At 39.1% G+C, this 26783-nt stretch overlaps 1 protein-coding gene across 1 annotated transcript; it reads left to right on the forward strand.

Annotated features, from left to right (window-relative positions):
- The first annotated feature begins 4930 nt into the window (after positions 1 to 4930).
- On the forward strand, positions 4931 to 25345 carry LOC137955787 (uncharacterized). The gene is made up of 6 exons (XM_068802908.1): positions 4931 to 6948; positions 8691 to 9124; positions 9344 to 9505; positions 9842 to 9917; positions 14325 to 14483; positions 24960 to 25345. Exons 1-6 carry the CDS (start codon positions 5044 to 5046, stop codon positions 25068 to 25070), a joined length of 2847 nt encoding a protein of 948 aa, XP_068659009.1. The 5' UTR covers positions 4931 to 5043; the 3' UTR covers positions 25071 to 25345.
- Positions 25346 to 26783: the final 1438 nt, after the last annotated feature.

Raw genomic sequence — 26783 nt, forward strand, 5'->3', positions numbered from 1 at the left:
CAAACTATCAAATTAAGCTAACAAACTCACTACTAAAAATATGAACTAACTAGAATAAATAAAAATAATTCCATAAAAAAAATCACCAAGCTAAAATTATGAAAGCAAAAAAATAAAAAATAAAAAAAATAAAAATAAAAATAAAAAATAATAAAATAATAAAAAAAATAAAATAAAAAAATAATATAAAAATAAATCTAACCTAAGACCATGGAGAACAAAGAAATACACTTAATACGCCTCCCCGGCAGCGACGCCAAAAACTTGATGTAAAATTTAGTTACATCGGCTTTAATACCTCGCAAGCGTACGAATCGTTCATGTAATTTAGCAGTCAGCGAGGGTCATATCCACAGGGAGGATTGAATTTTGTGTATTCTTCAGTCAACTAGCCTAACCAAATATGATGAATTAATCTGAACTAAACACTAATTATATCCTAAATTATCAAACAATAATCTAATTAACTACTTGCACAACAGGAAACGTCAACTCTGGATTTTACCGTGATTTGTGCCTCTCTCGAGCTCCACATAATCACGAATCCGATTTCTCAATCCTTGCGTCTAGCCCCTCTCGGGCGCCTAGAGTTAAAGAAAGAAATCGGATTACAATAGAATGCAGAGAATCAATTTCCTATTGTGATGATGCTAAAATTATCAACTTTGGATTTTACCGTGATTCGTGCCTCTCTCGAGCGCCACGTAACCACGAATCCGGATTCTCAATCCTTACGTCTAGCCCCTCTCGGACGCCTAGAGTTAAAGACAGAAATCGGATTAAAATACCAAAATCCAACCTCAATTATAATCTTACCCTAATTAGCTAATTTAATCAAATATCAAGAAAACAAATCTTAAATAAACCTTAATTATCAAATCAGATTCAATTAACATTCAAAACCTAAGTTCAAACTATATGAAAAATTAAATTCAATAATGACAAATTACTCCCCTTCTTCCTCCTCTCGCTCGGGCAGCAACTCGTTCTCACGGGTGCTGCAATTTTCGGAAATTGGTGGCGTCGGGTAGCAATAGTGAGTGGCCAGAGGTAGAGACGACGCCGGCGACGACTGTTAGAAGCCGACGGACGGAGGTAACGTCCGGCGAAGAGCGAACAGAGCTGATGTTCTCTAACCGGCTCTCTCGAGTCTCGGTTGGAGTCCGAATGGCTCCGGGACTGGTTGGAATATGTAAACGACGCCGAAGGATGGTCGGAAAGAAGAAGTGGCACCGGAGAAGCCCTCTCGAATCCCCTCCCGGCCTGGCGAGCAAAAAAATAGCACTGTCGAAATCACCTCGACGAAGACTCTCTCGAGCTCTCCTCGGGGTTGTTCTCGGTTGCTGGACGGCGGTGGACGACGGTGGCCCGGCGAACGGCGGTGGGGAACTCCTCTCGGATCCTCCCCTGTTTCGGTCGACGGTGCTCCTCTGTTTTTTCAATACTCTGTTTCTCTTTTCCTTTCACGCTCCTCTCTCGGGTTTTCCCTCTCGGGTCCCCTCTCGACCCCCTCTTTCGATGCCCCCCTTTTGCTTTAAATACCATCTTGTTTATTTTAAAACAATTTGACCTAAAAATCATCTCCATTTCACTAAGGGCATTTTGGTAAATATCTCCTTCTCCACCATAATTCTCCTGAAATTCCATAATTAAATCTATAAAAAGCATTTCAGGAAGAAATAAACCTTAAAAACAATGAAATATAATTCAGGAGAGAAAAATATGCAATATCGACAGTGATTAATGCCAAATTCAATAAATGCTCATTTCATTTGAAAACCGATAAATAACCACCTATAACACAATTATAAAGGTTATTCTATTATAATTAACTTAGTTCTCATGTTAGAATATAGCATCTATCAGTGGGGTGTGATGTTATGATTCTGGGTTAAGTACCTATGTCTTCCGCTCCTAACATACCGGTCTTTTGGGTAGTATTGATAAGGTGCTTAATAGGACCCCCTTGCTTACAGACTATTACAGACTGCCTATAGCAGGCTCAGGAGCGCATGACGGGTGCCTACAATAAGGGACACCGTGATGTTTCATACGAGGTAGGGGACTATGTTTGGTTACACCTACGACTGTACCACCATTAGTCCATTGCGGGACCGTCACACCATAAGCTCTCCCCCAAGTATTTTGGGCCTTTCTCCATTCTTAGGCGCATTGGGCAGGTGGCCTATCAACTATAACTACCTACTATGGCAAAGTTGCATGATGTGTTTCACGTCTCACTCTTGAAACCATATAAGGGGTCACCGCCTACTTCCCCTCCGTTCCTTCTTCCGGTGGACAATGGACATGTCATCCTGACACCCTCCGCGGTGTTACGAGCCCATTTGATCAGTGACCAATGGACAAATACAAAACCTGAAGTAGCTACATGGGAGTATCTAGACAACTTCAAATAGGTCTACCTAGCTTACGAGCTTGAGGACAAGCTTTTTTTCTAGGGGGAGGCAGATGTTATGAACTCAATAGCACACCGAGTCACCCAGAGGAGGAGACAATGACTCACAAAGTTCACTAGTTTAACTTTCATTATTTATATTGTTTTCAGTTTAATTTTTCATTAATTATGTAATGAGCAAGGACGTAGGGTTAAAATTGGCATTGTTAGCCTAAAACACTTATGACGTCAAATACCCTATTTAAATGGTAAGAAAATAGAAGAAAGACAAGTTTGGAATTAGGTTAAATAGGATTTGTAGTTCTCCTTGATGAGCTCTAGGGTTGGGAGGTCTCATTGACGAGCTCCAAGGTATGTTCTTGATTTGATCATTCATTATTTTCATATTTGAATTTTGTATTGAGACTATTCAGAATCAAGGGAGGAAGGGAATTGAATTCTCTTTTCTGGGTTAAGGAAGAGCTTTAGCCTCTTCCACGATATAGCTGAGAGAAGGAAGGGTTTGTGCATCAATCCGAGCAGGGAGAGAAGGGGTTTGGTTTGGATACTCGAGCAACATATTGAAAGAGGAAACTTTAACCTCTTTTCCAAGTGTAGGAGGGTTAGAAAATCATAACCTCTTTTAAGTGGCAGTAGCAGTCTCCAAGAGAAACCCTACCTCATTGACGTGAGTCTAAAAGTGGGTTTCATCCATCGTGATCCAGATTAGCACAATTAACCTTCTATTGACATAGAAGAATACAAAAAAGAAACTCCTTTTCAAGGATCACGATAATAGGCGGAGAAAAAGGAGTCTTTGCTGTATTACTTTGATTCAAAACCCTCCTAAAGTGTTGGATTCTTAATTACCTCGCCGAGTTACTATATCCATGGCTAGGGACCATAACATACATTTTGTCCAAAAATCAACCTGCAAATGTCTTCACAAGGCCATAATAGTCGTGTTAAGCACATAACCAATGCATCCCAAAAGACCGCCCTGTTAGGAGCGGAAGACATAGGTAATTAACCTAGGACCATAACATCACACTCCACCTTTGCGAGCCGATGTCCACGATAGCTTAACACTTAGCAACGGGGTTCGGGTTAGGAGCCCATACTCCTTACGGAGCGCGTGTTTGGGATTCGAGATCGTCCACGCTGGGACTCCTCTTGGGGATTCAAACTCGCGACGTGGGAGCTCGCTCTAATACCAAATGTTAAACACCTAGCCAATACATTCCAAAAGATCGGCCTGTTAGGAGCGGAAGACATAATTACTTAACCCAGGACCATAACAAGTTGATCCACTTCTACTTGTTCAAAACTTGGAATTTTGTATGTTTTTTGTACCAGCTTGAGGGGGAGTATTTAATGGCATATCTTGTAATTAAGGGGTTGAGTGGGGTACTTTGTAATTACTAAGGGTTTTAAGTATTTTTTTTGTCTTTACTATGTATTATGGTTTCCACCTAACTCTATAAATAAGGACTCTAGATGGTTATGCTCATAACTCGAGCTCCTCTCATTTTTGCCTAAATCTTTCCTTCCTCTCACACGAGTTTCTCTCCTCCTTTCCTTCTTTTTTTTTTTTTCTCTTCTACTTCTCCTTACCTCTTATTCTCTTCAACCCTAAACTTCTCATGTATGAAACCCTAGAATCTAACAATATCTAAGGATCTTATATATTTGTTGTATTGCAATAGTTAAATAAGCTTTACTTTTTTTGAGTTCTTTTTGAACTATGTCTAACTTGAAAGTTTTCTTTCCCTTACCAATAAGTGGGCACTGAGTTGGTTTTGCGAACCTAGTCCAACCCGACTTGAAAATTTGTGGATGAGTTTTACATTTCACCCTACGGGTTGAGGGATGGGCAGGAAAAAAAACTCGTTTTTCAGGTCGAGGATGAGTTTCTCGAACCCAACCCATGCCGAATCCTACTTGTAAAGTTTTATACCCATAATGCCCTTTAAAAAATATATGAATCATATATATTTTAACGATTCTATACGTAATTTTATAAGTTTCTTAATGATATTTAAGGAAAAGTAAATATTCGAAGTATAATGCCTAATGACTTAAATACATAGTTCTACATGTTGTGAGATTTTTATGTTTTATTAAAATTTTCGTAATTTTTTAATTCTTAATAGGTAATGATCTTATGGATAAGACAAACAGGGTGGGGACAAGGTGGGGATGGGCCGAGGATTGACGAGGGCTGCGTGGTCGGATTGGGACAAGGAGGAGATGTGGTGGAAGAATAAGAGAGTGAGGCGGGGATGAAGTTGAAGGCTAAGGGAACGGGGCGAGTACAGAGTTGGTTTTACGTTTATTAATAATAATTTCCTTTTTCTAAGGAATAAATAGTAGATTTGCCACGACCTCGATCTTGGAATCGGCAGAAACTCGACGGTTCAAGTACAGAGTTTGTTTCGACCCGAGACAGGTGCCCGAAGGGAACCGGACCTCTCTTTTGCGCGGGAAGTTAGAAGCTGAGGAGCGCGAGCCCTCTCAGAGTCGGAAGCTTCTGGAACAAGTTTGAAGACAGCAGCCACCCTACCCGTCCAACGCTCCGACTCCTCTCACCCTGCCTCCGTTTCCCGCCATTTTCTTCCCCTCTCGAGTCTCAATCGGCCTCCGCCGCAATGACAGTGCTACGCTCTCGTGAGGTCATCGCCACTCCTCTCACCGGTAAAAAGCGCTCCGAAACCCTAAAGAGATCACGGCGTCCCGCTTTTGAGCCCTCGACGCCTGCAAAAACCCTCGAACCTCCCGTTGCTATCATTTCCTCTTCTTCTTCACCCATGGATTTGAATCTCACTCCCCCGAAATCTGACCCCGAATCAGAAACTAGAGGGTCGGATTCCGGTTCCGTCTCTAATAACGGCCCGAGACGCCGCAGCCTCCGGCTTTCCTCCAAGTCGGGGACTCCTCCTTCTGGCGTTGCGGGCATTTTGGTGGAACCGAGTCAACGGGACGATGGCAGTTTGAAGAATGTCGAGCACAAGTCCGAGGTCAAGAATCTTGCCGGTGGTGGTGGCGGCGAAAATGGTGGGAAGAGCGATTCAGATTCATTGGAAATAAATGAGGAGGGTAAGACTTCAAGAAGGAGGGTCGGCAGTATCTCTCTCTCTAGTGATGAGAGGCCGACAGGGTCTGTACAGGAATTGACTTCGCGGAAAAGGGTATTTGACATGAGGAAAGACACGAAGGCGGAAGTTGAGGAGAGACCAGTGAGCTGCTCCGGCAAACTCAGACGGAAATCTGAAAGACTTGCTGGTGCTGCTACTGATACTTTGGTTCTTCAAGTGAATTCTGATAGACCGTCTTTGAATTTGCGATCGGGAAAGGTGAGTGTCAGTAAAAGAGTTGATGCTTTTGATGTAAGAGATGCAAAAACGAAGGATAAAGTAGGTGAAAAGTGTCTTCCTTTCATAGAGTTGGACGGGGATGTGCTCACTGGTGACTGTATGGACGACGTAAAAAATCGACAGCATGAAAAAGAAATATGCAGATATGTTAGCTCAGGAACAGATCAAGGGATTGATCTTAATCAGTCGTTTGAGATTGATTGGAGAACCATTGAAGAAGAAGGGAAGTTCCTTAACAATTCTAAGGTGTTTTTGGATCCAATGGAGCAGATTGTTGGGTTTAGTAGTTCATTTCACAAAGGAAAGAAGGATAGTAGGAAAGAAAAGGACAAGGGTAAGTTTATTGCAGATAATTTGTGTTCTTTGGATTCAGATTCCGATCCCATTATTGATCTTAGTAGCTCAGTTCACCATAAAGAAAGATATAGTAAAGAGAAGGGGAAATCTAAGTTGGTTGATGAAGATTTGACACACGATGAATTCATCATTAATAGACTCATAATGCAAGAAGAAAAGAAGCAGGTGGCTGCTGGTGTTAACGGGCAAAATGAAGTATCCAGTGAATATCTCTTAATTGGTGGATCAGTCCAGGATAATCCTCAAGTGGAGGATGGTATCGTCCAAAAGAATCGGTATGCTAAGGCTAGAGAAAGGTTCCAAGGTACGGCAAGAGCACATGCTTCAAGATTTGCATATTTTAATCCTGACGAGGAAGGCCAGGGTAATGCTGTACCTGTTGATGAAGGAGCCCCAGATGTTGAAGATTGGCCTGGACCATTCTCTACTGCTATGAAGATTATTAAAAATCGAGAAGCAAAGCTGAATTCTAGACAAGGAAGGTCATCTGGTGATCCAAACAAATTGGGCCCCTCAATTGAATGGACTCCTAGACATAATTTTGGTCATATGCATCCAAAGTGCTCCATTCCTTCTCTTGCAAGTAAATGCTTGCTTGCCCTCTGCGAGTATGTTGAGCAAATCTCTTCGTTAGAAGGAGTTCCAGAAGTGCTGAGGAGCAAATTAAGCCAGGCACTCTGTAATTCTCGAAAAATGGATTCACGTGTACTGGATCTCCTCTTAGCGGGTTCCCCTTCTGAAGTCTCTGTTAAGGATTGTTCTTCTGTAACAGAGGAGAAGCTCAAAGAAATCCTTGGAAGATGTGAAACAACCAAATTGGAGGTAAAATTTCCACCTATTTCATTATTTACTGGCTCCTAGCACATTTTCTGTTTGACTGCATTTTTATGGTTTCTTGATTTTTTTGGGAATAGACTGAAAACATTGGAGGCTTATCAGAAATTTTAGTCGTTGAGAAAGAGTACTCTGTGAAACTGAAGGAGAGGGCTAAAAAGTAGATACATCAGTGACATCAAAACTATCCAAAAAATGAAATGACAATTTTACCACAAATATGAAATCTTACAAAGCCAACCAGAGAAGAAAAGTTGGCAAAGCATATTCACAGAGCACATATTGTTTCAGATTTGGAAAAAGCTATACATGGATGGATAATTGCTTATAAGACAGTTTTCGCACCGAAGATGGTTGTAATGTAGCATCTATAACTTCCTTCTCATGATGTAGGGGTACATTAAATAGAATGTATCTTCCATGTGGAATTCCAAAGATATAGTAAGAGGTCATTGAGGGATTTAAAGTACATGGAGCAACAATGGACAAAAATCACCTTACATTATTTGATTGTTTCCTAGATGAGTCGAAACATTGTTGAGCTTCAGTTTCATGCAATTCAGCAGTCAAGATATCATTCTTTGAAGTTTTTTTTTTCGCACCATAAATATAAGCCAGAATGAACTCTACTTCAATAAGTTAAATACCCTTGTTGCCATAGTTAACCAAATTAGAAATATGATGAACTGAAAAAATGAAAATTCTTCCAGTTTAACTTTTATGGAAAACTTCTGGCAACAACCCCATCCTATGGCCGGTCCTACGGGCTTTGGTGGCCTTTTAAAATTTATGATGGCGACACCCTCATATCCTAATCCGGACCCATGAGTCACTTCTGCCGAGCTTATGGCTCTCCTTCAAGGCCTGGTTATCTTTTGTGATCATCTTGCTGGCCCTCTCGTCATTGAAGGAGACTCTAGCATTGTTGTTCGCTGGTGCTCTTCTCCTTTCCTCAAGCCTCCTTGGCATCATTGGGCTATTTTTTGCTACATCAGAGACATCACATCCATGTTTTCTTGCTTTTGGTCCCATGTTCCTAGGTCAGCCAATTCTGCAGCAGGTTGTCTTGCAAATAATGGAGCTTCCTTGCAATCTCTTGTTGTAACCGGATTGCTCCTTTAATTTTTGTTTGTTCTTTGTTCCTTGATAAAGCGCACCACTTTCAAAAAAAGAGTATGCCCCCATCATCTGCTCTTCCACTACCATGTGGTTATTTTCCTATACAAGGTTTAAACGATTGGCTGTGAAGCTGTTTGATCCTTCTTATGGATCATGGAAGCATGTGCAGTTAATGCTTATAGAAATCTGATTTGCATTTGAATGGAAATTCTTTTGTTGACTCTCTCATTCTAAGAGGGCTCTGAGTTGAACACTTAGGTATGATAAGTTAAAGTTCTGTTGGATATTGTTTACTTTTCTCACTGGATGAATCATCAATAGCTTTGTTGTTGAACTAAACAATTTTTCTCTTATATTCCTTCTATGGGTCCATAGTTAAATTTGAAAGAGTGCCATTTAAAAAAAAATAAAATTTGAAAGAGAGCACAAGTTTATGCCTAGAAAAATAAATTTAAAAGATTGTGGATGTTCTTTTACTGAAGAACTTGTTAGTTATTGTTGTTTTAAACTTCTAATAGTTCTTCTTTATTTAAAAAAAAATAGTAGTTCTTCTCTGTTGGGAAAGACGTTTGCTTATTGGTGAACTAACCATTTTATTTGTGTGGAATCAGGTGGTACAACTTGATCTGTCTGGTCGTTGCATGTCTGATTATCTATTACGTGATACCTTGGCTTCCTCACCAAATAATTTGCCTGCTCTAATTTCTGTATCCCTAAAGGGTGCCTGTCGGCTTACGGATGATGGACTGAAATCGTTGGTCAATGCAGCTCCCTTGCTAGCATCCATTAACTTGTCTCAGTGCTCACTTCTTTCTTCAACTGCAATCAGCATTATATCTGATAAATTGGGTTCAGTTTTGAAGAAGTTGTATGTAGATGATTGCCAAGGAGTTGATGCAATGTCTTGCATTCCTTCCCTAAAGAGGCTTAAACATTTGGAAACATTTTCAGTAGCTCGAGTTCCCAATGTTTGTGATAAATTTGTCTTCGAACTGGTTTCTTCGTGTGGACTGAATATTCAGGAGCTTGGTCTGGCTGACTGTGGGTGAGTTGCTTCTTTCTAAGCTGGTTTTCCAAATACTTTGATTCCTTCCAAGGTTAAGATAGGGTTAAAACACAAGTTTGAAAGATGGGGTGCTTGCTGTAAGGCTTTAAGTAGGTAATCTAACCATTACGGATTTGGAGCCGTGAATTGTGGGTTTAGGATATGTACATTTTTATTCTGTGTTATGCTAATGGTGCTCGGTGTCTTTGTTGGATATAGGAACTTAACAGATACTTCCTTGAAAGTCACTGCTGAAAAGTGTCCTGGACTTCATGCTGTTGATCTTTCTAACTTGCAAAAGCTGACTGATTCTTCATTGAGATATATTGCTAATAGCTGCAGAGAAATTCAAGTCCTAAGGATCCGAAGCAATGCTTTCAGGTTTTGCCTGACTTTGGTTGCTATTACAATAGTTTCTTCGTATGCAAGCATAAGAGATTTTTTCTGTGTGATTTGTCTTTCAGTGTTCTTTTCATTTAGATTCATGTAGTTGTCATAACATAGGGAAGGATAATGCAAAGATGTTTGTTCTCTCCAGCAACTAGTATTCTGCATATAATGGTCACCAAGGTGGCTAACTCCCCTACTTGATCTGCAGCATAGGCCTTCTTGTACTTTCTTTTTCTCTTTATAAAATTTTTCTGCAGTGTATGAAAAGGTGTACAGTCTCATGTCCATGTACTATCATGTTTATTTACAAATTTCTTTTGGTGACAGTGATGAAGCCTGTGCTGCATTTTTGGAGGCAAGCGGAGGGTCTCTAAAGGAACTTTCACTTAATAGTGTTAAAGAGGTAGGACTAGCTTGCAGCTTTGGTTTGTTCATATAAATTTATTCTGTTATCTTCATGTACAATTTCTATTTATTTATTTATATTTTTTGGATTAAAGTATTTTTGCTACTATTATTTTTGATTTTTCAACTCAATTTTTTTTATTTTAAAATTTTTGAATGGTGAGGGAAATTTTATCAAAGATAGAAGAGGTACACGTGACACAATTAACCAGGATGTGTCCTGCAACAAAGATTACACACTATACAAAAGAAAAAACATTAACAATGAACTAGATTACATCAGTAGGAATTAATCAAAACACTAAGAAGACAAGTCTAAGACAACTAAGTTCTTGAGGCTGATGCCATCTTTGGGCTTCCATGTTTGCACATCTGCCATCTGGGAATGTGATGCATGTGATGGAAGGAGGGTCGAGTTCCATACAACACCTATTAACGATAGTGCAGGTGTCACCTTCAACCTGTGAAGGCAAGTTTAAGTTACTGGCAGCACGAAGTCGTGCAAGAGCACTGGCTGATATTAACTTTGTTAGTTTTTTCGAAGTCAAGGTTACTTGTCTTTTTTGGTGCATCTTTCCTGTCATGTACTCTATGCCTCTGTTTTATGTTGTGCTCCTTTTCATTCAAGAAGTCCTTGCAATACGCATATTGCACAAAGATGTTAAAATTTTATGGCTTGGCACACCGTAAAAATTGCCTGCCTTTTTGGTTTCCATTACAGCAAGCCATTGAGAAACTCTTATCTGTTTAAAGTTGCCCAAAGACATTTTTTGTGATGTTAATTGTGTCCACACCAATTTTCCATCCCCAGTTTAATTTTTCTTACACAGCTGATTAGTGTTACCGTTTGTATATATATTTAGCTATGGGTTTGTAGTCAGCCGGGCTGGTAAATTAGTCCACAATAAAGACCCATAAAACAATGATGACATTCACCTATTTCAATTTTCACTCGACTGCCTCTAAATAGACACGAAAGATAAATTTTGGAAGATATGTTCAAACTTCAATGGCATTAATGTAATAACCCTTTTATTTTTGTCTCTAATTCACACCTATTAGGGTGAAGGGTATACTTGTAATTGATGTGTAATTGTTTTATGTTGTGCTCCTTCACCACTCATGACCTTAAATTTCAGATATGGAGTCTTGAAAACAACAATAAATTCTTTTTCCATGTAAGATTCACTTATTTAGTCGCACGAGGAGGAAGGAAGCTGACCAACCTTGGTTATACTTAACTATTTTTCTTTAAAAATGTTATACTATTAACGAAAATATCATTTATTTTATTATAATTATAAAACATATATTTGTCAGCTCTATCTATTTATTAAATAAAGTAAAATGGTTTCACGAAACTTCACAGACCTGTCTTAATTGAGTATAATGAGTTTCTATTTATAATAGAGGAAACTAGTAGAATCAATTACAATTAAACTACCCTTATCCCAGTTACAACCAAAGTTAAACACTAAAAGATAAGTCCTAGAGCAATTGAACAAGTGAACATAAATAGAAGATTAACATAACTAAAACATTTTTAACTGAAACTCTTCTGTGAGATTTCTTGTGAGACTCCTATAAGACTCTACAATAATAATTTTGGCTCTGTGAGAGTCATGTGAGATTCTTTAATACTTGCTCTTCGACACTCCCCCTCAAGATGAAGTTTATAATTTCAGCTTGTAAGGAAAACGATTCTTGGTCTTCAATCTTCTTTTGCTAAAAAAATTCTTCGTAGATGCATAATTCTTCATATTTTGTTCTCCAATTTTTTGAATATTTTGGTCAAATAAAAATTATTACAACATGTGGAATAAAATACCTCTTTCTTGTATTTTTTCCTCTCCCCTACCCCCTCAAGTTGGGGATAAAAAAGACATAGAGACCCAACTTAGACAAAACGTAATATGGGAGAAAAAAATCACTCCTACCCGTACGATAAAGCTCCAAATACTAATCAAAATAGTCAAAAGTCTGAAACACACTCCGCTCAATTTTAAAGGCAGAAAAATAGCCAACTTCAGGGCACAACAAAAAATCTACTAACTTTTTAATGGTAGTTTAAATACTGATCACCTCTTGGCTAAAAAATAAAAGACTCGACTCGAGTTGGATTTTGGGCACACTCCTATACTTTTTAGGTAGTGGGTCTAGGCATTGCTATGAAGTGATGTAAACACAAGATGATATATGGAAGAAATACTAAAGGAAAATAATTTTACCTAGAAGGAGGCAGCTATGCAACACTCATACTTCCAAACGAATCTAGAAAGTGACATTTTTCTAAAAAAAATCTAGGGGAGAATATAACATAGAACTTAATAAATTTGACCAAGGACAACTTTATTTTTTGGGTTGACCACAATTTTTCGGAGTTGACTATGCTCAAGATACACAATCAAGTAACAAAAATGCAAAACTTGAAAACAACATCGAAATAGGATATTGCATTCCTTGAACGAGCACAGAATGGAGTAATTAAATCTGACCAAAACTCTCTGATTAGAAGGGAAATTTGCCTAAAAAACTAGGTCTCTAGAAGAAAAGGAAACTCAATTCACGTCAATGTATGGAGATTTCTCTCAATATAAGAAAATAAGAAAAGGAAAGATTTTCAGCAAAACATACTTTTGGTACTTCTAATATCCATATCTCTCAAAATATAACTCAGAATCACAAACGGTTTGTTTCTCAAGAAACTAAACTCAAAGAGCTTTACTTTGATACCTAATTTGACATAAAAAACTTCGTTCTTGAATCTTTTGTGACCTCTTGATTTGCTTCATTTTGTAACTTGACCCTGGCCAACTCCAATGTGAATATCTCCTTATAGATAGATCAAATTGACATGAAATTTGCTCCTTATGAAACTAGACTTCGATACCTTTCATTCAAGTGTATTTTTTCTTCACAAAATATACTTCTTTTGAGAGAAAGAATTTGATAGATTTCGGATTGTAATCTGGCCGAATTGAGTACTGTTTCTTCTTTGGCCAACATGACCATTGACTCTTGCAAAATTGATATCTCCCTCTAGAAACCTCAGATTGAGAATTGGTTTGATAATGTAAAAAATAGACTTACAAATATTTTTTTGACATATAAATCTTCATATAAAATCTCGTTCTCGATGACATAAAATGGCTTAAAATATGAAGCTTTTTGCTGTTGCTCGAACCTCTCTTGTTGCCTGACCTTTGTTTATTCAAATATCGATTTCTCTTTGTAGAAAACTCTGATTGCCAATTTTTTTTTTTAATTGGAAAGTTGACTCAAAGATCTTTCCGTCAATATGTAATTTGCAATATGAAAGCTTCAATGTGAAGGTGCGAACGCCAAAGAAATAACGGGCACTAGGATAGGAAAGGAAGAAAAAAGGTAGAATATGAACCTAAATTATTGAGGTGATAAACCAGAAAAAGGATCACATAATATCTGTGGGTTGACTAAGTCAACTCACAGAACCCACTCTGATATCATGTTGAATTTTTGGAAAAAAGAAAAATTTTACTGACTTGTTCTTAACTGGGTGCAATGAGTTTTTATTTATGATAGAAGAAACTAGTAGAATCCAATTACAATTAAACTATTCTTATCCTAGTTACAGCCAAAGTTAAAAACTATAAGATAAATTCTAGAACAATAGAACAACTGAACATAAATAGAAGACTAACATAACTAAAAAACCTTTAACTGAGACTCTTCTGTGAGACTCTTTCATACCTGCTCTTCGACAACTTTCACACTAGCCTGCAAGCTGCTTCAAGAAACAATATCCCTCCTAGTTACATAATACTTTTTTAATGAGTCAGTGCAGTCAAGTTGAAGCTATAGCAACCTGGGTATTCTTTTGTAAATTCTAAAGACCAGTTGGCTGTATTTTAGCTGAGGTTTAGAATGGGGAACAATGTTACTTGATTTGTAGCAAGCTGAAGCTACATGCTCCAACTTGAGAGTAATTTGGTTTATTTGATTTTCTTAGTGTTTGGGAAACTATTTTCTTGTGGAATCTGATTTCCTAAGGCGTAAGGGGAACATGAACATTATTATAATTTGTTACTAAATTTTATTTTTTAATGTTACTAAAGTTTGATTTATAAATAGTAGAGTCTCTAAACCCTAATCTCTCCTAGCCTTCTCTCTTTTTTTCTTCATCTCTCTGACCCTGAACCAATTCTCTCTTTTTCCCTTCTCTCATGCTTCTGTTTCTCTCTTGATACCATATTTACAAATTTCACATATATCATAACACATATTCTTCATTAGATTGATTAAACCCTTAAACATTTTTGACATTCCATTCTAAGATTTAACTCTCGTATGTCAAGGCCTACATTCTTCAGATTGCCATGTTTATTACTGTGAAATAGATTATCAGTGTATATAGTATTTGGTACAGGTTGCCAACCACACTGCTAAAGCAATTGCCAGCCGATGTTCAAGTACTCTTCAGATTTTGGATTTGTCTTTTTGCCGGAAATTGAAGGATGAAGCACTAGGTTTGATTGTGGATGCATGTTCATCACTGAGGTTGCTCAAATTGTTTGGATGCACTCAGGTATTTTATAATCCCAAATCGGACTAGTTTGATTGAGTTCCAATATTTTCTTGGCTACTTATCTGCCTATCATCAAATTTGCCAATGTCAAGTGGTTTTCGTAGAAGCATTTTCTATGGGAAAGAATCCTCTCATCCTCCTTTGTTCCATTTGTCAACATAAATCTGCTTGTTGGTGGTCTGTCAGGTTGGCTCACCATTGTACACAGTGAACCCAAGTTTGCATAAATGCAGAAAATGATACTGCATTGTGCTATAGCATTGAATCTTATCTGAACTAAGTAATTTCTTCAACAAGGCTGTTTGGCATCCTAGTCGATCAAAGTAGGGAGGGCAGTGAGGTGCTTGACAAAGTTTTCTCATGAAAATTTGATGTCATACCATGTGTGTTATATTGAATTAATACTGTATAAACTAGTTCAAATGAGATTTTAAGAGGCTGGTCATGCAAAACCCTGAGTTTTCTGTGACATCGAATAGTGCGCGGAAGGATTGTGAAATGAAGCATCCTTTTAAGTCTTTATTGCTGTTGTTCCTGCAGTCAAGTTGGTGCTTGACCTTTTCATCTTTTTATTTTTTAGCTATTTTATTATTTTGCAAAAGGCAAACAAGAAATAAAGAGTAAGGGGGACCTCTTACAAGAAGAAATGGAAGGTGCACCCTTCCTTAGCCACTACATCAGCAGGATTATTAGTTTTTTTTTTTTTTTTTGAGAAGATAGCAGGATTATTAGTTGATAAACAAGAATCCAAAAAGAAAAATTACAAACTAGGTCATGACACCATGGGGGATCTGCTTTCTAGGAGTGCCAACTGAATGACTACCATTCTTTTTTGAAAGGTCTGTTGGCTTTTATTTAAAAATTACCTTCTATAATTACTATGGAATCACTTTCCACCATATGAGTGCTGAAAATTTTTGGACCATGCAATAGTACGTGAAGTTTGTAAAATAATAAAAAAGGAGGAATTTTGGAAGAAGAAAGCAGATGAAATGAAGAGGAAGAGAGGAGAAAAGAGTGGAGCAACTCATGTTGGGAGAAATTCTGGAGTAGTGGATTAAGTCGATCCTTAATTCCTGTTATTGATAAGTTAAGCGATTATAATATTAAAGGACAATAATGCCCCTATTCTAAGTAACTCAATTACAGCCATCAAAGAGTAATAAGAAACTGTAAAAATTACATTGATAAACATGTCTAATTCACCTCTATTTGATAAAAACTTCAGAACACAAGGACCTATGGTAACATTATCAAACTACCTCTGACCTTTAACAATGTTCAGTTAAAGTAGAGTGGGATTGCCCCAAAGGACTAGCAAAGGAGGCAAGAGTAGAACCCTCATGGTACCTAAAAAGACTTCCAAATTCAGCCAAACCCAGATTTTCAAAAGATGAGCTGTTGAAGTTTAGCGTGACAATATGTGGAGGTGGGGGATCAAAGAACCACTACTTTATGCATTGGGGCAGAAAGATTGGGCACAAGATGCCAACAGCTCCGAATGACTCCCGTAACCTTATCAATGAACTCCTTCCTAGTGATCTTATGAACAAGCCCTTCAAAAGAGGTAGACCTGTTGATAATGCCTATGATCTCTTTCATGTCACAAACCAAAGAGATGTGGGTTAAACAGGCACCCTCTGAAGGATCTACCCAACTGAAGGCTAAGGTGTAGAAAAACCTTGGGATATAAAATGTGTGAAGGTGGGAGGTGAGCTGGAGGAGAGACCAAATTTGTTTAAGAATAAGCACCCAACTGCCCTTGGAAAGTTGCAATTGAGCAAGTGGTGATCAATATTTGCATCCATGGAGCCAAAAAATTTAAATCTCAGTTCCCCAAAATAATGAAGTTTGTCATTGTGGTGATGAGTTGAAGGCGGAGAGGTTTTTAGGGGGATGGAGAAAAGTCAATCAACAGGTGATGACAGGGAGGGATAACGTACTGGGTTCATTTCTGGAGCATTGCAGGCCAGGTGGGAAGGGGGTCCAATCACTTAAGGATGGGTTAAGATCCTGGGAGGTTTTTTATTTGATCTTGTTAAGGTCTATAGGTCCATCACAGTTTGGGATGGATGGGGTTATGAACTGATGTGTGTTTGTTGGATGGTGGGAATAGAACTAGTGTCTGATGAGTAAATTGATTGTGAGTGGGGGGTAAGGAGTTGATTCCATAAACTTTCAAATTTGAAATATGTGAAGAGGATCTACCAGGTTTAATGCAAGTAATTTGTGGTCCTCCATTAGGAAGACCATATGAACTTTTCCATGAACAAGAACAAGTCAAGTGAGCTCGCATTAAGTTGACTCCTAGTTGATGCACTATCTTCTTGTTTGGGATCTAGACATTTTGCTTTCTTAATAAACACTGAAGGCCCTGCCTCTTGTCTTGTCAACAACAATTTTAAGAGTGAAGATATTTGCTCCCATTGCCAATTGAGCCATTGATGTCACAACAGGCCTGATTGAGGACAAACGAAAACTTTTGCAAAATCTGAGCTTTATCTGTTAATTGTTGGTCCATGAAGCTGTCTTCCAAAGATTGGAAGGAAAAGAGCCACTTACTGTCTCCAAGATAAAAGATTTGAGGGAGTAAGAAGAGAAGCACAACACTCTTGACCCATTCTTGACTTGTATTTAGTTTGGTGAAATCCCCTTCGACTTCCCCAATTAGGTAACAAATAATGGCTTCCCTCTGTGTGAAGTTGGGTCCAAGGCCCATCCCAAAATGACTAGCCAACTTAGGAAGTCTCTTTCCCAACTAATAAACTCAAGATCTTTGTACTTACTAATCCATGTGGGACTATTCCTTAACACTCCCCCTCACATGTAGACCCTCTTTGTGGCTCTACAAGTAGATAGTTTAGGTGTTGGTCCTCTTTTGTGGCTCTACAAGTGGATAGTTTAGGTGTAGACCCTCTTTTGTGGCTCTACAAGTAGATAATTTAGGTGTAGGCCCCTTTTTGTAGCTCTACAAGTGGATAATTTAGGTGTAGGTCCATATATGAGTACCCGCTTTGATACCATGTGAAGTTGGGTCCAAGACCCGTTCCGAAATGACTAGCCAACTCAGGAAACCTCTTTCCCAACTAATTAACTCAAGATCTTTGTACTCACTGTTCCATGTGGGACTATTCCTTAACACTCCCCCTCACGTATAGGCCCTCTTTTAGCAGTCGCATCTGTATTCTTTACCCATTCTTACGAAGCTGCCCTCCCCACATAATGTATACCATGTGAAGTTGGATCCAAGGCCCATCCCAAAATGACTAGCTAATTTAGGAAATCTCTTTCCCAACTAATAAACTCAAGATCTTTGTACTCACTAATCTATGTGGGACTATTCCTTAACAGTCCCTCTCACGTGTAAGCCCTTTTTTGTGGCTCTACAAGTGGATAATTTAGGTGTAGGCTCTCTTTGGTGGTTCTACAAGTGGATAATTTTAAGTGTAGACCCTCTTTTTTGGCTCTACAAGTGGATAATTTAGGTGTAGGCTCTCTTTTGTGGCTCTACAAGTGGATAGTTTAGGTGTAGGCCCACATATGAGTACCTGCTCTGATACCATATGAAGTTGTCCAAGACCTATCCCAAAATAACTAGCCAACTTAGGAAGCCACCCCAACTAATAAGCTCAAGATTTTTGTACTCACTAATCTATGCGAGATTATTCCTTAACACTTTGAAATGCAAGGATAGCGAGTGAAAGTGAAACTTATGAGGGCCACTGGGGCGCATTCTCTGAGCATTAGAAGGAACTTGTAGCACTGGATAGAGGTCCACTTATAAGGGGATTTGCCAAAGCAACGGGAAATCCGTTGTACCCAGGACATAGAAGATTCTGGAAACCACAACGACAGTCTGTTGCCGCAAAGTGGAATAGGCTATATAAGTGAAACTGTATGGGTAAAATGAGAAAGGTGAATAGAGGGAATAATCTGAGTTCCCCGCCTCAATAAGTCTAGATCCCATGGTCCTTGGAAACTGTCAGGTAGAAGTGGGATTCCTTTATCGACAGTTTTTCTTCTCAGATAGAGGTCAGGATCCTCAGTGACATTGCAGTTGTTAGTGTATGCCCACTTCTCTCAAGTTACCGTTAATGTAATGTATTCACTGGCCCCCAAGTATGAGGAGCACCAATGTTGATAGTGAGTAATTAGTTAACGGTTCCAGCTTAGACGCTGATGAGGTCAAATTGTTACCGCAATGGTTACTTGTGAAGAAACTGTAAAACGGATAGTGGGGTTCGGGGCGTCAGCCCCGATGGGGGTCCAAGGGGGTTGGCCCCAAGGTATGCACGTGTCATGATTGCATCACCAAGTGCCAACGTGGAGGACAGCAGGATGGCGTGCTCTACAAGCTTCCTAGATGGCGTGATCTACAAGCTTCCTAGATGAAAAACACTTATAAATAGAGGTGTTCTTCAGCAGCATTGGTATCCAGAAAATCAGAGCTATTCCTTCTTCATTACTCTGCTTTATTGTTTAGTTTCTTCTTGTAATTTCTGTTCAATCCAGAAACCATTGAAGTTCTTCTAGAGCATGTGGTGGGACGAAGTTTCTTATCGTATTTGTAATAGATCAGTGTTGGCTTTCTTCTTGATTGCTGTTTAGATGTTCCTGGGCTGAGCTTACTCTGTTTTACATGTTATCGGAGCTCTAGGGGACTCTTAACAACAATCATTTGTCGTAAAGCACAACATCATGACTGATCTTAAGCCTAGTAGCTCTTCTACTAATTCTGGTTCTGTACCAGCAATACCTATTCGTCCCCCAACTTTCATAGAAGGCAAACTTGATGGCACGAACTCTCCTGTGGAAGTTCAAAATCACTACGATTCTGGACTCCTATGAACTTCTTAAAATGGTTCTGGGAGTTGATGCTGAACCTGTTGCTATCACCAATGGTGGAAAGATCACTCCTAATCCTCAGCTCGTCAAAGATTGGAGAAGGAAGAATGCTGATGCATTTTGTGCAATTGTCACAAGTATTCAAGATTCTGTCCTCACCCTGATTCAACATACTTCGAAGGCGAATGAAGCATGAAACATACTAAAAAATCAGTATGAAACGAGGAACCAGACTCATATCCAAAATCTGGAAAATCAACTTGCTGCTGAAAGATTAAGTGAAGATGAGGCAACAAAGTCTATTATTACTAGGGTGAAAAACCTACGTGATAAAATGGTTTCTGTTGGTATAGCCAAGTCAACAGAGGAACTCGAAGATGTATTCGAGTGCTGCCACAAAAATTTGACGGCCTCGTGACAGCACTCAATACACAAGTTCGTGATCCTCCGTTACCCTTTGAAGATTTCTCTGCCTTATTGATGGAGGAGGAGATGAGGCTAAAAGGTAGAGACAATCAGTCTGACTCTGCCTTCATAGCAAAAGCAAAGGTTAGCAATGAAACAAAGAAGAAACCAAAGAGTAAGAAGTTCTTTGGATTGTGTTATTATTGTAACAAGAAGGGCCATGCTGTCAAAGATTGTAGAACACGAATCCACGATGAGAAGAACGGCACGGTGAAACAAAACTGGAAAAATAGAGAATCTGCAAATTCTGTAGAAATTGAGCTTCCTCTGTTCACTGTCACAGAGGAATCATGCTCTAGTGCTCATGTACAACAAAAGAGTACATGGGTGTTAGATTCTGGAGCTTCTCGACACATGACCAGCAAGAAAGAATTATACAATTCTTTAAATCCTCTACAACAACCAATGAACGTGGTGGTCGGGAATAATGCGAGATGTCCCGTTGAAGGGATAAGCACCATATCCATTCAGTCTGATGATGGAGAAAGTAAGAAGATAGCGGATGTTCTACTTGTTCCCCAAATCTCAAGAAACCTGTTGTTCGTAGCTGCAATTACAGACAAAGATTTGGAGGTACGGTTCAAGAAAAATGAATCTCTTATTCTTGATAAAAATGAGAACATAGTTGCAAGAGGTATCCGCAGGGATAACCTTTATGAAATCAACTCACTTTCTGCTGTTGTTGATGCCAAAAATAGTCAACTTTGGCATGAAAGATTCGGACACATTTCCTTTCAAGTGTTGAAGGAAATGCAGAAGAAAAATATGATGACAAATTTGCCTTCAATTGATGTAATTGAAGAACCTTGTGAAGCTTGTATGCTAGGCAAGCAACAAAGAAAGTCATTTCCCAAAGAGAGTCAAAACAAATCAAAGGCTCCTCTAGAGTTGGTACATGCTGATCTCTGTGGGAAAATGATTATGATGGCGTTAGGAGGATCTTTCTACTTTATGCTGTTAGTCGACGATTAAAGTAGAAAGATGTGGGTGTACTTCCTTCGGGACAAGGCTAATGCTCTTGCAAAATTCAAGGTGTGGCATAAGTGACAAATGAGAACGCAGCAACTGTGAAGAAGATTCGTACAGATCGTGGGGGGGAATTCTGTTCTGCTGAATTCTCTAGCTACTGTAATTCAGTTGGCATCAAACGCCAACTTACTGCTCCACATACACCAGAACAAAATGGTGTAGTTGAACGTCGAAATCGAACGGTGGTGGAAATGGCTCGGTGCATGATAAAAGGTGTTGGGCTACCAGATATGTTCTGGGGAGAAGCAGTAAATACAGCAGTATATGTCCTAAATCGATGCTCCACAAAAGCATTGAATGACAAAACTCCAAATGAGGCTTACTTAGGTATGAAACCTTTTGTGTCTCATTTAAGAAAATTTGGGTGTGAGTGTTTTGTACACATTCCCAAAGAAAAAAGAAAGAAATTAGATGACAAGAGCAAGAAATGTATCTTCTTGGGTTATAGTGAAGAGTCTAAAGCATATAGACTCTATGATGTAGAGGCCAAGAAGTTAGTCATTAAGCCGAGACGTGGTGTTTAATGAGCGACCACTCTCAATGGAGGATAATGATCCTGTCATTTTGTCACCAACCGATGAAGTAACTCACCAAGTGCTTGCTGAACAACCAGTAAGTGATGTAGAAGATGTTTTTGTTAAAAAAGAAACAACAAGCCAACCTAGTGCACCCCCACGGAAGCCACAACCAAAGTGGGTGCACCAGCTTTTTGATGATAGAACTCCAGAAGTTGAAGATAAAAGCCCTTGTCCCGATGGGCTTAGACGATCAAAGAGAATAGAGGAGCAGAACAGAGCAGGACAACAACTTTTGAACATGGCTTTGATGACTCAAATCATCGAGACGGTAAAAGAACCAGTAAGTGTGGAAGAAGCCATGTCAAATCCAAAATGGAGAGTTGCAATGCAAACAGAGTATTATAGTATCATAAAGAATGATACTTGGGAGATTGTTGACGAACCTCCTAATCGAAAGATCATTGGCAGCAAATGGATTTGGAAAACAAAGTATAAGGCTGACGGGTACTCTTGAAAAATACAAAGCACGCCTTGTTGCTTAGGGATTCTCACAAATTGAAGGTTTTGATGTTGATGAGACCTTCACTCCAACAGCAAAGATGACAACAATTCGGGTAGTTCTTGCAGCTTTTGCTCATTACGGGTGGACGGTACATCAAATGGATGTAAAATCTGCCTTGCTGAATGGGAAACTTGAGGAAGAAGTCTACGTGGCACAACCACAAGGCTTTGAACTACCAAATGCAGAGGAGAAAGTATGTAAATTAAAAAAGGCCTTGTATGGTCTAAAGCAAACAGAGTATTATAGTATCATAAAGAATGATACTTGGGAGATTGTTGACAAACCTCCTAATCGAAAGATCATTGGCAGCAAATGGATTTGGAAAACAAAGTACAAGGCTGACAGTACTCTTGAAAAATACAAAGCACGCCTTGTTGCTCAGGGATTCTCACAAATTGAAGGTTTTGATGTTGATGAGACCTTTGCTCCAACAGCAAAGATGACAACAATTCGGGTAGTGTTTGCAGCTTCTGCTCATTACGGGTGGACGGTACATCAAATGGATGTAAAATCTGCCTTTTTGAATGGGAAACTTGAGGAAGAAGTCTACGTGGCACAACCACAAGGCTTTGAACTACCAAATGCAGAGGAGAAGGTATGTAAATTAAAAAAGGCCTTGTACGGTCTAAAGCAGGCACCACGAGCCTGGTACAAACGTATCGACTCTTTCTTCTTGGAGCGTAGGTTCTGTAGAAGCAAATCTGAAGCAAACTTATATGTTCTTTGTGAACATGAGAAAAAAGTCATTGTAGTACTCTATGTAGATGACCTGGTAATCACTGGTGACCATGAAGACAACATTGTGAAGACTCGGGAATGGTTGAGCCAAGAGTTCGACATGACAGACTTGGGCCTTCTTCATTATCGCTTGGGAATTGAGGTATGGCAAAAATCTTATCATATCTTTATTTCTCAGAAACGTTATGCTCGAGAACTGTTATCTACTTTTGGCTTGACCGAAAGTAATCCAGTAGTCGCCCCAATGGAAGTGAATACCAAGCTGTCAATCAATGACTCTTCTGAAAAGGTTGACAACAAGCTCTACAGAAAATTAGTTGGAAGTTTAATCTTCCTTTGTAACACAAGACCTGACATTAGCTATAGTGTGGGAGTGCTCAGTCGTTTTTCTAACAATCCAAGAAAAAACGCATTGGCAAGCTGGAATGCGAATGCTCAAATATCTCAAAGGTACTTTAACTTTTGGAGTATCTTACACAAGAGGAGATATTTTATCTGGGTATTGTGACTCAGATTGACTGGAGATATTGACACGAGGAAATCCATTACTGGCTACGGATGCTTGTTTGGAAGTGGTATCATCTCATGGGCTAGTAAGAAGCAGCAAATAGTTGCACTGTCATCAACTGAAGTAGAGTATAAAGTTGCTTGAATATCAACCTGTGAAGCTATGTGGCTACGACGCATCTTGACTGATATAGGTATTCCTTTGACTGAGTCAACTACCTTAAATTGTGACTGTCAAAGTTGCATAGCTATGGCGAAGAACCCAGTGTTTCATACTATAACTAAACACATAGAGATTCAGTATCACTATGTAAGAGAACTGATTGAAGAGGAGACCCTACAGAAGACAACCATGCAGACATTTTTACCAAAGCACTAGGGAGTGCTCAGATGAACAAGCATCTTCGTGGCTTGGGCGTTGGCCCAAGAACATAGTCCAACAGAGGTGAACATTGAGGGGGGGGGGGTGTTAGTGTGTCGATAGTGAGTAATTAGTTAACGGTTCCAGCTTAGACGCTGATGAGGTCAAATTGTGACCGCAATGGTTACTTGTGAAGAAATTGTAAAATGGATAGTGGGGTTTGGGGCGTCTGCCCCGACGGGGGTCCAAGGGCGCTGGCCACACGGTATGCACGTGTCACGATTGCATCACCAAGTGCCAACATGGGGGACAGCAGGATGGCTTGCTCTACAAGCTTCCTAGATGGCTTGCTATATAAGCTTCCTAGATGAAAAACACTTATAAATAGAGGTGTTCTTCAGCAGCATTGGTATCCAGAAAATCAGAGCTATTCCTTCTTCATTACTCTGTTTTATTGTTTAGTTGCTTCTTGTAATTTCTGCTCAGTCCAGAAACCATTGAAACTCTTTTAGAGCGTGTGGTGGGACGAAGTTTCTTATCATATTTGTAATAGATCAGTGTTGGCTTTCTTCTTGATTGCTGTTTAGATGTTCCTGGCCTGAGCTTACTTTGTTTTACAGCAGTACTGTCCAGCAAAGTTGTCGACCACTGCAATAAGAATTCTGCTGAAGGAAGCTCTCTTGTGATCTTACTGTAGTCTAATTGCCATTCATCAGTTGTCTCTTACCTCCGAAAACAGCTCCAACTTCCGAATCTTTTTTTTTTGTTATGTGCATCGGGAGCTTACGCTTTTGCCATCTTCAAACCACCATCTATCGATCTTCGTTTCCTTCATCCGCTACCTCTCCTCTCACTCAAGATCTTGACACCCTTCCTCTGAGCACTCTGACTCGATGAATCGATGTTTCAATTAGTTGTCAAGTTTGAAAGATAGATTATTGTATTTGGTGCACAAGCTCTTACAAATTAGGCATTTCTTTGATGTGGATTTAGTTTAATTCTGCTCTGGAGCATTTTTAGTATGGTGCATGTCACATCTATTAATCCCTGTTTGGTGGTTGTTGATAAAATTTTCAATTTTCTACTTGCCAGGCCCAATATTCTTCCTAGTTTATTTTGTAAGTGTTTTCCTTCAGAATTTTTTAGTTACCTGAATATTTACAGATTGAGCTGCCCTAGTGAATTTTAGTGCCTAGTTCCTGATATTCATTGCCATCAATTTGTATTGGACTTATTATGTATTTCTCTTACAAGATTGACTGCCATTTGCTTTGAAAAGTTGCACTAAATTGATCATATTCTTCTTGGTGTAAAAAAAGGGTTACACATGATTCTATAATAAAGTCATTTGGTAAAAAATGAATCTGCCATGCCTACATATAGTTCCTGTGTGTACTGGAGAAAGAAGCAGAATTGCAGTGTGACAGACAAAATTTTTGAAATGTCGACAGGTTACAAGAACATTTTGGGATGGCCACTCAAATTCCCTTGTGTCAATTATAGGTGGAAAGGCATCACCAATATTAAGTCACGTTGAACTGGTCAAATCCATGTATGCTTAGCTGTTTTAAAAGCATCTCCTGTGATCAAATTTGTGTTATTGTTGTTCGGATGGGCATTTACTATATTTCGTGGAAAGCAATCACTGAGGAGCTCCATTTAGAGTTTGAAGACGGAGGTGAAAGAATTTTGTATGGAAGTTACGGAAGTATGAATTGTAAATTCAGATTGTGTACTTACAGAAAGTGTGTAGTCATTTCCGGCTAATTTTTGCTGTCGATTATGGCTGCCCTTACTCTTTATTGTTAAGTAAGCATTCCTGAAAAGGACATACATTAATAAGCTCTTTCACCAGGTTTGCGTAATACTGTTTTGGGTACAAATGTCTGGTATCCGAAATCTGAGGCATCTTAGCCAAAAATGTCGATATCTGGAGAAGAAATGCGTTTAGTCTTTTCTATTAGGGTGTATTTTTGTGTTCATGGAATCGGATATGCCAAGCACAAGATAAGAGGGTTCTCTAACAAAGTCATTAATAGTAAGAACTAGTAAGAGTATTTATTGATGTAACATTCGTGCTATTTCAAAGAATATTAGTGAAAATTTAAGGAGTAAAAATGTACATGCATGTTCATTAAATATATATTTATATTATTAATAGGGTACAAACTGGACCCAATGGAACATAAACTGGCCGAGCCGAGCCGAGTTTTCATCCTCCAGAAACAGAAATAAATCAACAAGACAACAATGAGACATCAATGCAGCAGCGGAGAAGTAATTGAAAACAGCTGTAGAAGCGTCCAGCAATGGCGGAGCAATGGGCAATCTCAATCGTGATTCGCTCCCCACTTCTCTGTTTCACCCCACTCCTCTGCTCATTGACACCCGCTGAGTCGATATTGAGAGACAGCTAGGGGTGGCGAGCTTAGAAACATTTATCTTATCTCGCAATTGTTAGGAATTAGATGTCCTAATTTCAAACTAACAAGAGCAATAATAATAATCGTGGAAGAAAGGCAAAAAACAAGCACGAAAAAATAACCAGATTTATACAGGTTCAACTTAAGGTGAGACTACGTCCTGTCTTTTTCCGCTGCAATAATCCACTATAAAGATTAAATAGTTTACAATGTTAAGTTGTGCAGCCTAATTAATGCCCTATGTTGAGTTGGTCGCGATTTCTCTTATAAAGTATGATTTCCCTTGTAAAGTATTTCATTTTCATAGTGGATTATTGTTTGCTCTCTAGCCATGCATCGAGTCACCCTACGCTCTCCTCAGTTTTCCAGATTTATTGATGGTGAAGGTCTGTATTTCGGATGGTTGGAACGCCCAATGGTGACAGAACAGCTCCGTTGGAAAGACGAACAGACATGTTGAGCTCCAACCAGGAGCTGAACCGTCTAGCGGTCGGAACTCGACAGGGAAGTTGAGACGATGTCTCTGAGAGTGGAATCTAGGGTCATGGAGAGAAATAGTCGACAGCAGATGTAGTTCAGAGGTTTATGCGGAAGAGATGAAAACAAGGGATCTCGGATGGGAGAGGGAAATGGAAGTGACGCAACAGCTGTTCATGAGAAGGAAGATGAACAGACGTGAGGGGGATCATTGAGCTTTGGAGGAAGCTCACACCTAGGCCTCGTTGGAGAGAGTACCTGATCTCAATTAACTATCATTCAAGCTTCCAATTCAATCCAATGACGTCCCTATAAATAATAGGAATGCCCCCATACAAAATCACGCAAATCATACATGTTTGACAAAATTACAAA

The sequence above is a fragment of the Aristolochia californica genome, unplaced genomic scaffold (genome assembly GCF_029961685.1).
Source record: "Aristolochia californica isolate CCGP_79_NKW_82.1479 unplaced genomic scaffold, dmAriCali1.0.hap1 SCAF_2, whole genome shotgun sequence".
Lineage (NCBI taxonomy): Eukaryota > Viridiplantae > Streptophyta > Magnoliopsida > Piperales > Aristolochiaceae > Aristolochia > Aristolochia californica.

Bases quoted from the DNA above. Each gene is read 5' to 3' on its own strand.
- LOC137955787 (XM_068802908.1), top strand. From the start codon at position 5,044: ATGACAGTGCTACGCTCTCGTGAGGTCATCGCCACTCCTCTCACCGGT. The intron at 6,949-8,690 runs GTAAAATTTCCA...GTGTGGAATCAG, and splicing joins GTGAAACAACCAAATTGGAG to GTGGTACAACTTGATCTGTC. The intron at 9,918-14,324 runs GTAGGACTAGCT...TATTTGGTACAG, and splicing joins CACTTAATAGTGTTAAAGAG to GTTGCCAACCACACTGCTAA.